This window comes from Pistacia vera, unplaced genomic scaffold (assembly GCF_008641045.1).
Source record: "Pistacia vera cultivar Batoury unplaced genomic scaffold, PisVer_v2 Contig1130, whole genome shotgun sequence".
Classification (NCBI taxonomy): Eukaryota; Viridiplantae; Streptophyta; class Magnoliopsida; order Sapindales; family Anacardiaceae; genus Pistacia; species Pistacia vera.
The window spans coordinates 57,803-69,484 of NW_022195172.1; the positions used below are offsets into that span (position 1 = coordinate 57,803).

The window sequence follows — 11,682 nt, forward strand, 5'->3', positions numbered from 1 at the left end:
TAATCTTGAAGCCCACCCTCTTTAAAGATTGCCATTTAGTATTTCAGCTGAATCCTTTAAAACAATTAAATTAAAACTTAAATTAAATTAAGAAAAATAAAGCTCTAAACCCCTTTGCATCCCACAACCGCAAAAGTGCAGACCACCAAGCAATCCACCGCAACAATGCTCACCCACTTAACTAAACCACCACCACAGGCGTCCCACCCTGCAAATCAGCACCCACGACCACCATTAAATCCACAGGCCCCGACCCACCCCTCAAAAACAGCATCCCAAACATGAAGCAAATTTACCCAAATCAACTTAATCAACACAGGCAAATCAACCCAAATAAAGAAGAATCCAAACTCACATGATCAATTATATACAGTTATTCAAGTTTCATATGAATATATTTAATTATTCTATTGTTTTGTGGCATTTTTAGTAGATTTTTCAACTTATTTGCACTAACCCTTACATGGTTTTGATTTTGGTTTTCTAATCTGATTCCAGTTGTTCAGTCATATTCTAGGATCAGTGGATTTGTTTTGTGACCATAGTGTTGCAATTAATAAGGATTTAGAAAATTTGAAATAAAATATAATTTTTTTTCTAATAATATATACAGAACATTATCCTTGAATCGGCGTATAAGAAGCAAGGATGGCGAAAGCCTAAAGTAAAGGCACTTGTATTGTTGTTTATGTTAAAAATGATGCAAGGGAAGGTGTCTACTTTAAATATAAGAAACCAATTGACCAAGTATATTTGGACCTTTCATATATTATAGTCGAAACTAATCCCACCATTTTACAATTTTTAAGGAAAAAAGAAATACGGAGCCCACGTGAAATCTTGGTCAAATTGTTTAAATTAATACCAAAATCTGAAAATTTACACTAAACAAGTATATATATATATATATCACTGCAGAATTTGAATACAGCTAATGTATATAAACAACATTATAAATTTAAAGGCTAACTTTCAGCTGGCACCATGTCAAACACTGATAACTACCATGAATATGGATTATACAATTTCCAAATGTGTCTCATTGTGTATGTGTATTTACTTGTCTCACAAGATGGAGCAAGTATTGTAATACGGGTCAGCAGCGACCACTTGGTAACTGTAGCAAGGCACCCCACCTTGATAAGTACATAGGAGGGGCTTCATTTTTTGCTTTCATTGGTCGTCTTTTTTCTCTGCAGCCTCCACACTCACTATCTCTGCATACCCCACCTTCTTTCTCAGCAAAGTTGTAAGTGTGACTGTGTCCATCCCATCTCCAATTATCTCTATTTGGCTCTTGTCTTCTCCTTTTAGAGCAGCTGAGTCCACACCAATCAATAATCACCATGCCTTAATCATGTTAACTTGTGAGTTACCATTCTCTTATTTATTGAAATTTGACCATGGGACTTACAGGATGGAGGACCAATAATCCTGTCCCCTTTCCTAGAAAAAATATTACCTTTATAAAGGTCAAAACTCCCTCTTAATTACTTCTGTTGAGACTTGACAAACGCATCCTCAAAAGCCCCACATGTAAATCATTACTAAGGCATATAGAAATGCTTTAAACAAAGGGTTCTATAACATGTTAAGTTCATAGAAAGAGACAAACATATCTACTATAACGATGCATTTTGAAGTAAAATAATTACATTTTTCAGTATATATATATATTTTTTTATTAGAGATGTCTGACCAGTTTACGCACACATCGACTAATCCTCCGATCCTAATTAAATAAGGCTTTCGAAATAGAGTAAACCCTACTATCCGTAACCAGCAATATTAACAATCGTTCTTATAATTTAAACTTGAGACTACAAGGAAAACGAACTCCTTGGCCCCAAGCATTTATCACTCGATCAACCCATATTTCAGTGTATATATTAATTGTTGAAACAACTAAAACTGTGTTTTTGTACATTCTTGTCATGTGTCTTTAAAGATATATGTGAAGAAATCCCTAGAACTCTCTATGCATGTATATGAATTCCAAAAGCAAAACTTGGTTTACCCGAAAGTCCAACAGCAATCTTCAACGCCTTCGAACGGCACTTTTGGCTATGCATTGAGACTTTGATTACGACTTTTTGCTGAAACCATATAAAGAAATAATTAACTCGCTATTTGGATACATAACTACAATCGCAAGTGCATGCACATACATATTACCTTCATGGTCTTGTTTTGTTGAAGATGATGCACAGAAAAAAGGCTTAATAGGCGTCTTTTGGTTACCAAAATGGAGATGCTGTTATGAGAAAAGCAAGAAATAAAACTTGGAAGATGTAGAGACAAAGCGGTGAGGGTAATTTAATTACAGGCTATTTATTGTGGGTTGAGTGCTACTTGGTGTCCTATTATTAAATATTATAGTAATGCCACTAAACAATTGATTAACAACTAGTCAATTCATTTGCGACCAATTATACTTTTCTAGTTTTCTTCAACACGTTATGAAGACTTCTTCCCATGTGACGTACGAATCGTTATCCCCACCTACGTCACTAATTTTTTTTTAATATAGTCAAGGTGTTCGGATCAACTTACGCACACCTCAACTAATCTTCGAAATTCATTGAATACCCCACAAACCTTAACAAGCTAGGTAAGTCATAAATTTGATAGATGACTATTTTGTAAGACTCGAACACAAGACTTCTGAGTAACCCATTCAGATAATTAAAGTCTTGTCATCTAACCACAAACCAAATGATTTACGTCACTAATTTAGATATGAGACCAATCAAGTTTTTCGATTAGGAGGAATAATTAGAATTTCATATTATATGTTACCCCTAGATATAGTAATTTTTTATACTATACATATATGACTTTGAATCTTTGACTAAAGAATAAAAATGAAATATACGTACATGGTTTGATAAGAGTAATTATTTCAGTTGTTAATTAGGTGTTAAAGTGATGAAGAGATGATCTAATGGGCAATTTGAGAGTTAAAAATTAAATACGACAAGCAACCTACAGTGTTTGTATAAGTCTACTTTCTTGTCATCGCAATTAACAAACTTAATTACAATAAACATTTATTGTCGGAAGATATTATAGGAATACTCACGTGCTGAATGCTCATGATTCAACAAGTCAACTTGACTTAAGTCTTAATATTCAGTATTTATTTTATCTGGAAATTTTGAAAAAGGAACAAAAATTAAGTAAAAAAAAAAAAGGTGGAAAAGTAAACCACATTTAACCTACTACCAAATTAAATGTTGGAGGTGACATTGATCACTTTCAAACGCGTATCACGTGTCCATGTCCTGGTACGCGCTATCGAAGGAACTGAAAACGTGCATTGCATTTATATTGGCTTCGAGTAAAACTAGAGTTTGCATATTATCGCCAAAACTACAATCTCATACCCATATCATCATCATCATCATCATCACCATGTTACAATTTCTTTTAGGAAACAAACAACCATTTCATTCGTTCATATATAAATCACCGAACTGGAAAATTGCAACTCATAATTAACCCCTAAACAAAGAGGGAATTGAAAATAGCACTGCAGAATTTAAAGAACGGCTACCAACCAAGACTTCCCTAAATAAATTTTAGNGATCAACCCATATTTCAGTGTATATATTAATTGTTGAAACAACTAAAACTGTGTTTTTGTACATTCTTGTCATGTGTCTTTAAAGATATATGTGAAGAAATCCCTAGAACTCTCTATGCATGTATATGAATTCCAAAAGCAAAACTTGGTTTACCCGAAAGTCCAACAGCAATCTTCAACGCCTTCGAACGGCACTTTTGGCTATGCATTGAGACTTTGATTACGACTTTTTGCTGAAACCATATAAAGAAATAATTAACTCGCTATTTGGATACATAACTACAATCGCAAGTGCATGCACATACATATTACCTTCATGGTCTTGTTTTGTTGAAGATGATGCACAGAAAAAAGGCTTAATAGGCGTCTTTTGGTTACCAAAATGGAGATGCTGTTATGAGAAAAGCAAGAAATAAAACTTGGAAGATGTAGAGACAAAGCGGTGAGGGTAATTTAATTACAGGCTATTTATTGTGGGTTGAGTGCTACTTGGTGTCCTATTATTAAATATTATAGTAATGCCACTAAACAATTGATTAACAACTAGTCAATTCATTTGCGACCAATTATACTTTTCTAGTTTTCTTCAACACGTTATGAAGACTTCTTCCCATGTGACGTACGAATCGTTATCCCCACCTACGTCACTAATTTTTTTTTAATATAGTCAAGGTGTTCGGATCAACTTACGCACACCTCAACTAATCTTCGAAATTCATTGAATACCCCACAAACCTTAACAAGCTAGGTAAGTCATAAATTTGATAGATGACTATTTTGTAAGACTCGAACACAAGACTTCTGAGTAACCCATTCAGATAATTAAAGTCTTGTCATCTAACCACAAACCAAATGATTTACGTCACTAATTTAGATATGAGACCAATCAAGTTTTTCGATTAGGAGGAATAATTAGAATTTCATATTATATGTTACCCCTAGATATAGTAATTTTTTATACTATACATATATGACTTTGAATCTTTGACTAAAGAATAAAAATGAAATATACGTACATGGTTTGATAAGAGTAATTATTTCAGTTGTTAATTAGGTGTTAAAGTGATGAAGAGATGATCTAATGGGCAATTTGAGAGTTAAAAATTAAATACGACAAGCAACCTACAGTGTTTGTATAAGTCTACTTTCTTGTCATCGCAATTAACAAACTTAATTACAATAAACATTTATTGTCGGAAGATATTATAGGAATACTCACGTGCTGAATGCTCATGATTCAACAAGTCAACTTGACTTAAGTCTTAATATTCAGTATTTATTTTATCTGGAAATTTTGAAAAAGGAACAAAAATTAAGTAAAAAAAAAAAAGGTGGAAAAGTAAACCACATTTAACCTACTACCAAATTAAATGTTGGAGGTGACATTGATCACTTTCAAACGCGTATCACATGCCCATGTCCTGGTACACGCTATCGAAGGAACTGAAAACGTGCATTGCATTTATATTGGCTTCGAGTAAAACTAGAGTTTGCATATTATCGCCAAAACTACAATCTCATACCCATATCATCATCATCATCATCATCACCATGTTACAATTTCTTTTAGGAAACAAACAACCATTTCATTCGTTCATATATAAATCACCGAACTGGAAAATTGCAACTCATAATTATCCCCTAAACAAAGAGGGAATTGAAAATAGCACTGCAGAATTTAAAGAACGGCTACCAACCAAGACTTCCCTAAATAAATTTTAGTTTCTCTAAGTCGTGCAATAGATATCTCCCTCTTTGGAAATGTTTCACATGATGAAGCAATTTGAGGGGTAATATGGATCAGCGTAAACCACACGGTAATCGTAATAAGGCATGCCACCTTGATAGTAACTCCAATAATCCACGGGCTTCACCTCCACCGTGGCCTTGTTTTCCTTTTCTTCTTCTTTCTTCGGACCATCACCTGCAGGACCTACACTCACCAGCTCTGCATATTTAAATTTCTTTTTCAACGAAGTTGCTAGCTCAACCGCGTCCATTCCATCTCCTATTATCTCTATCTGGCTCTTGTCTTCCCCTTTTATCGCTGCCGATTCCACACCTATACGTACGTACACGAGGAGAATTTTTTAATTGTAACGAAAACAGAAACAGACCATGGTTAACAGAGTTACGTTAACTTTGTGTTAATTGTTGCACAACCAATGCAGTAAGAATTTCTTCTCGATTTGTTGATTATATAAGATGTTCCAAATTACTTTAATCAAAAGCAAAAAAGTGTTTACCTGAAGCGCCAACCACATTCTTAAGTGCTTTAGAGTAGCACTTTTGGCAATGCATGGAGACTTTGATCACCACTTTTTGCTGCAACCAAAAAAAAAAAAAGATCAGTTTTGTAAATTGTATGAACTTAAAACTTTCTATCTTGATAAATTTAAGTCAGGCCAATTCCTTACCTTCATGGTCTTGTTTTGTTAGAGAACTGAGAATCGAATACAAAGAAAAACGCTGTTTGAGGGAAGAAGAAAGTTAGAAAGATATGAAGCCGTGTGGTAAGGACTTGTTGGATTTGGTATTTATAAATGCCTCTTGAGTCTAGTCGTTGAGAGTTGGCAAAGGAGAATTGGCGAAATGCTGTGTAGATTCAGACTTAATTTAGAAGACAACTCTTGAATTTACGGGTCCACTAATTGAAAATATAAACTGAATCCATCTATTTCCTAGTCAATTTTCTTGGAAGAAATTTCGCTGGTAGATTAATATGAAGAATTATATGGAAAAGTTGGGTGTGAACATGAGCATATCATGTCATCAATATTATTTATATATGATAAATTCGTGCAAATGTTGGTTTATGACAGAGAAAATAATAATAAAAATCTTGAAAGGTTAAAAGTTGAAGGGAGATATTACAATAAGATTTTTTTTAGAATATTGTTTGGATAGAAGAATTTTGAGACCATGTATTAATTGCAATTTGTGGTCACTTATTACATTAAGATGTTAGGAGACGTAAGTTATATATGTATATATATCATATCATATGACTCTAATTATTATATGGTTGAGAAATGAATGATTGATGATGGGCGGTTTCTATTTTCTAAGATTAGTGGGAGTTGTTTGGCGGCCGTAGTCTTCAAGTTACGAACAAAATATAATATGAATTAGAGAGTTGAAATTAAACATAAAGCAAGATTTTGTGTTTCATCTTTAATGCAGAATTTTCATTACTAAAACACCACTAGCTCAATTAGGATAATCATTTGACAAATATATTTAAGTGTTATATTGAATTAGATGAATGTTAAATTTGATCAAATATATTCATGAATTCAAATTGGATAATTATCTTAACTCAAAGAGAAATCTTACCTCCAAATAATTCGGTTAATAATGTTTCTCTTTTGTATGAAACGATTAGTTGAGCAGTCACAATCTTAATTCAATGCAGAATTTTAATTTTGTGCCAAAATTTCGGTGATCTGTATATGTTTGAGGCTTTAATTATTGTCAACAGGATTCTTAGTCAACAGGATTCTTAGTCCTTTACACACACACACACACACACATTAAATGCTTGATTTTGACATCAACTATTCATGTATATAAAGTGTTAAACGAACTTAGATATCACACGTGGTATAGAAGTATGAAAAGAGATATTGAATGGGTAGCACTTTTTAAAATGGTTTAGATGCTCTAAGGCGAACATCCACTGTGATTATATTAATGGGTGATTACAATCAGGTCGCATTTGACGAGCTGGATTACAATAGAGAAAATAAATATAGGGAGAGAGAGAGAGAGAGAGAGAGAGTGTGTGTGTGTGTGTGTGTGTGTGTATGTTTTGAGGGTGGATGAGCCAATCCCGTAAAATAGAGGAGAGAACTCTATTTATAGTTGGAGGATTTAAGCTAGTAATCATGATTCTGCATGCGAGCAGATGTGGTACAATTCATAACCCGCTTCCCATTGATTGTCTGCATAAGAGATATCCTTAAATCTCTTAGGGCTTTAGTAGGTGAACAATTCGTAACCACTCATAAGTCTGATGTTCACCTACCTTACTGACGATGACCTTACCCCTTTCGCCCTTGCAGGACATTGTTGCATCTAGACGGCAGAAAACTTTCCTGAATTATGATTAGTCTTTACTGATTTGGGCTTACGTTAGCCATGGTTTTTTGACCATATATATATATATATATATATATATATATATACCACCTGAAAATTAACTCTATTTCAACAACGAAAGTTTTAAAGATGGGAAGGTTTGAGGGTCATTATCTTCCTATTTTGTTCATAGTTCTGTTTGAAACAATCAAACAACCTCGAAATTAACTCTATTTCACCAACCAAAGTTTTCAAAGATGGGAAGGTCTGAGGGCCATTATCTTCCTATGCATTGCATCACATAGTCACAAAAATAATAAATTAATATTATCCTAATTAATTCCTACTAGAACAGATTTAGTATGCATGAAAAAGCGATCCTCATTTACCCACCTAAAATATAAAGAAAGACTTGTCCAATTTAATAATGGATGGTTATAGTGTTCATATTATGACACGGATTTTACAAGGAATAGTTTGGTTAGACCAAAATGAAATTACTGGTGGAAACTGACATTAGAATACACACACTACGATCAACGTTTAGCTTACTCTCTCAAGTCAAAATAAACGTAATTTTAAACTTAGAAAAGTTCAAATAAAAACAATATATTATGTCTTTATATAAAGTTAACTCTGCCAGACGCGCCATTGACTTGTCAAGTCAACTTGACCAGGTCATGTTCATATTAAATTATGTTTTTACGTTATTTTCTTGCGCCCAAGGGGGGAAAATATTGGTCTCTGTTTCGACCAAAATAAATCAAAAATAATTACAACGTGGTGTGATATGAGGTTTTATCAACTCCTGAATTTAAGTATTTTTAAATACTAATAGAAAGAGTTATTAATATTCTTATTTGATCGATAATTTTAAAATTTTTAAAAATTAGTTAAAATATATGTAAACTGATTTGGATAATACCTTATTAATTAAAAATAAAATAAATCCAAAATATGGATGTGGAGCCTAAAGTCCTATAAGGGAAAAATAAAAAAGAATTAATTCTTGTGATTTTGGAATCAATCATGTAATGAATAGAAGAAAAAGAGAAAACTTTGAATATGTTATACACTATTTAAACTCAAACCTAGGCTAATCCTATGCTTTTAACCACGAGATTAGCGCCCCATGGGTTTCTTTCATTTTTTAATGTATACCATACCGTAACAAACACCAACTCTACACAAATAGAAACTGACAAAAGTTCCTTTTAAAAAAAAAAAAAAAATTACCTAATTCATGTAAGCGAAAAAGACCAAGATTTGTTAATTCTTAATCACTCTTTAATCTAAGAGCTAATGGCGTGTATTAAAAATTATGTATATGCAAACGTCCACTGTATAGATTAATATTTGATTGAATATAATAGTGTTAACTAGCGGCTGTGTCTTTATAGTTCCATGTCAGTATTCTGGATTTTTTTCTTGTCTGTGCCTACCCGTTGCTCTCTTCTTGACTTGTTTAAGTTAGGCCAGCTCACTCATCAATTGAAAGTGAAAGTGAAGTTACAATCTGGGTTGATATATACAACTAGAACCACAAATATGATCCATCACATAAACTAGGAGAAACATAGGTTCTCTACCTCTGCAATCGGCTTTCTGCAATAACTGTTCGAATTAGTTGATGATCGATGATCTGCCTGGCTCCCTGAATGCCAACTAAGAAGCCTGTCAACACTTGTTGTGTCGACTCTCCCTACTTGGCATCAGAGGAGCCATGCAGCTCCACATACACTTCTCTATGATACTTGTATCTACTTATCTGAGTTGTGTAGTGGATATTTCAGGTCAGATTTTACCTTTAACACCTACACTTTATAGACTAGAAAGTTCTTGTTTTGAAACTATATAGTTAAAATAATGGAATTGTATTAACTTTCACAATTACAACACTATTTTACTTTATATGCAATTAATTTTTACCACAGTGTTTATGCACATCTTTTCTTTACATGACAAACTGTTTCTTAATTCTTACATGCATGCAGAGGATGTAGAAAGAAACAGGGGAGAAGGTTATCTGGAAAAAAAAAAAACAGAATATCTGCCTTGCTCTTGCTTTAATTACTGTATGCCCTATCAACAGTCTATAATATTCATTTAAAAGATTATGTAGTAAATGGTTCACCTTATATATTTGAAATTTAGATGTGAAGGTAATCTTATAACATAAACAGTAGAATTATGTTCAAGCCTTTTTTACTTCTGCCCAAGTCCAAGTAGGAAACAATCAAACAGGTATGTGGAAATTAGGAAATGAATTTCATCAAAAACCTTATTACAAACTCCTCACCTCGTCAGTGAGGAAAAAGAAAATAATAGCAAAGTGTAACAACAAACTAGCTCTGCAGACGGTAGACAACAACAAAATCCCAAAGCCAAAGGTGCTAACGAAAAACAAAGTCTCCATCTCTTGTACAACACCATCTCAGCTGAGTAACAATTGCCTCCCTTCAATCAACGACTGTACACAAAACATTCTCTAATACTCTGTCTCTCTCTGTCTTTCACATGATGGAGCAAGAATTATAATAGGGGTCATAGGGTCGATCAACGGGAAACACGTAGTGAGGCACACCGCTAGGATAAGACCAGACCTGAAGGCTCTCTATCTTAGGCTCATTTTCTTTTCCTTTGCTTTCTTCTTTCTTATCTCCACCACCAGCAGGGCCAACGCTCACAAGCTCTGCATGCCCGACTTTCTTTCTTAACAAACTTGTAAGAGCAACAGGGTCCATCCCGTCTCCAGTTATCTCTATCTGAGTCTTGTCATCCCCTTTCAAAGCCGCTGATTCAACCCCAAAACCCCCAACTGCAATCTTCAGGACCTTGGAGCGTGACTTCTGTCCATTCATTGAAGTAACCTTGATCACCACCTTTTGCTGAAAATAAGTAACAAAACAAAAAAATTAATAACACAAACAATAATCTTAATAAACAAAAAGCAGAACAATCTTATTACTAAGTTCATATATCTGTACCTTCATGGTTCTCTGTTTTTGTTGATTAAGAGAAAGGTAACTCTTGTTGTTACTTGGTTTATCTGTTTTGAAGATATAAGGCAGTGTGCCAATGTTGGCTTTTATCTCTGGTATATATAGGGATTCCTGTGGCTGCGGTGTAGTATACCAGAATTTCTGTGTAAGTTCGAAGAAATTGTTGATACCACCACATCGTTTGACACTCAAAACCCAACGTCAGCTTTCTGATAATTATTATAATTAAATAATTTATTACATGACCCCACAGGGGCCCACCTTACGTAACGCGGATAGTCATAGGCCGCGTAAAATATTACTGTATTAGTCGTGCGGAATTCATTTACTTTTTCTTTCGTTAAGGAATTAATTTAAATATCATTGAAAATAAACGAGTAATGTTAGCCAATGACGCACAACATTCTCTTATAACTCTAATTTATCAATAGATTAGTATTGTTATGTCAATCTTTATTATCCTAATATATCAATAGATTAACATTATCACCTCAACTTTCATCTTACACCCAAGACATTCAAAGCATTACAAAAAACAAACAATCGTTTTTTTTAAATGAATAGTCAATCGATTATCTTTCATGAAAGAATATTCATTTTTTCATAAGGAATAGTTATTTTTTTTTTTTTTCTTCTCCTTCTTTTTCGTTGTTCATTGAGAAACAACATAATTCCTTAAGAAATAATCATTCCTTATAAAAGGAATGGATGAAGGAATGACTATTCTTTTCGTGAGAAACGGTCATTCCCTTCTTCTTCTTCTTCGTTGTTCCTTGAGGAACAACATTATTTATTCAAGAACAATCATTCCTTATGAAATGAATGAATAAAATAACGATAATTCTTTCTGTGAGAAACGACAATTCCTTTACAAGAAACAGTCATTTTTTTTTTGTTTAGTCAAAATTATTTTATGTCGTGGGTGTGGCGAAGCTACCATAACAATGTCAGGTCAACTGCCACGTCAGGTAAGTTTGTATGAATGAGTTGTTGGTGTAACATTACTCAAAATAA

The 11,682-nt window shown here is 33.5% G+C and overlaps 2 protein-coding genes across 2 annotated transcripts; both read right to left on the reverse strand.

Moving 5' to 3' along the window:
* Window positions 1-5,215: 5,215 nt before the first annotated feature.
* On the reverse strand, window positions 5,216-6,150 carry LOC116142662 (disease resistance protein RGA5-like). Its single transcript, XM_031428084.1, has 3 exons — window positions 6,004-6,150; window positions 5,833-5,911; window positions 5,216-5,648 (listed from the first exon to the last, which is right to left on the reverse strand). The coding sequence occupies exons 1-3, from the start codon at window positions 6,007-6,009 to the stop codon at window positions 5,353-5,355; spliced, it is 381 nt and encodes a 126-aa protein (XP_031283944.1). The 5' UTR covers window positions 6,010-6,150; the 3' UTR covers window positions 5,216-5,352.
* Window positions 6,151-9,913: 3,763 nt separating this feature from the next.
* On the reverse strand, window positions 9,914-10,801 carry LOC116142753 (heavy metal-associated isoprenylated plant protein 16). Its single transcript, XM_031428161.1, has 2 exons — window positions 10,654-10,801; window positions 9,914-10,554 (listed from the first exon to the last, which is right to left on the reverse strand). The coding sequence occupies exons 1-2, from the start codon at window positions 10,657-10,659 to the stop codon at window positions 10,180-10,182; spliced, it is 381 nt and encodes a 126-aa protein (XP_031284021.1). The 5' UTR covers window positions 10,660-10,801; the 3' UTR covers window positions 9,914-10,179.
* Between the last annotated feature and the right edge of the window lie 881 nt (window positions 10,802-11,682).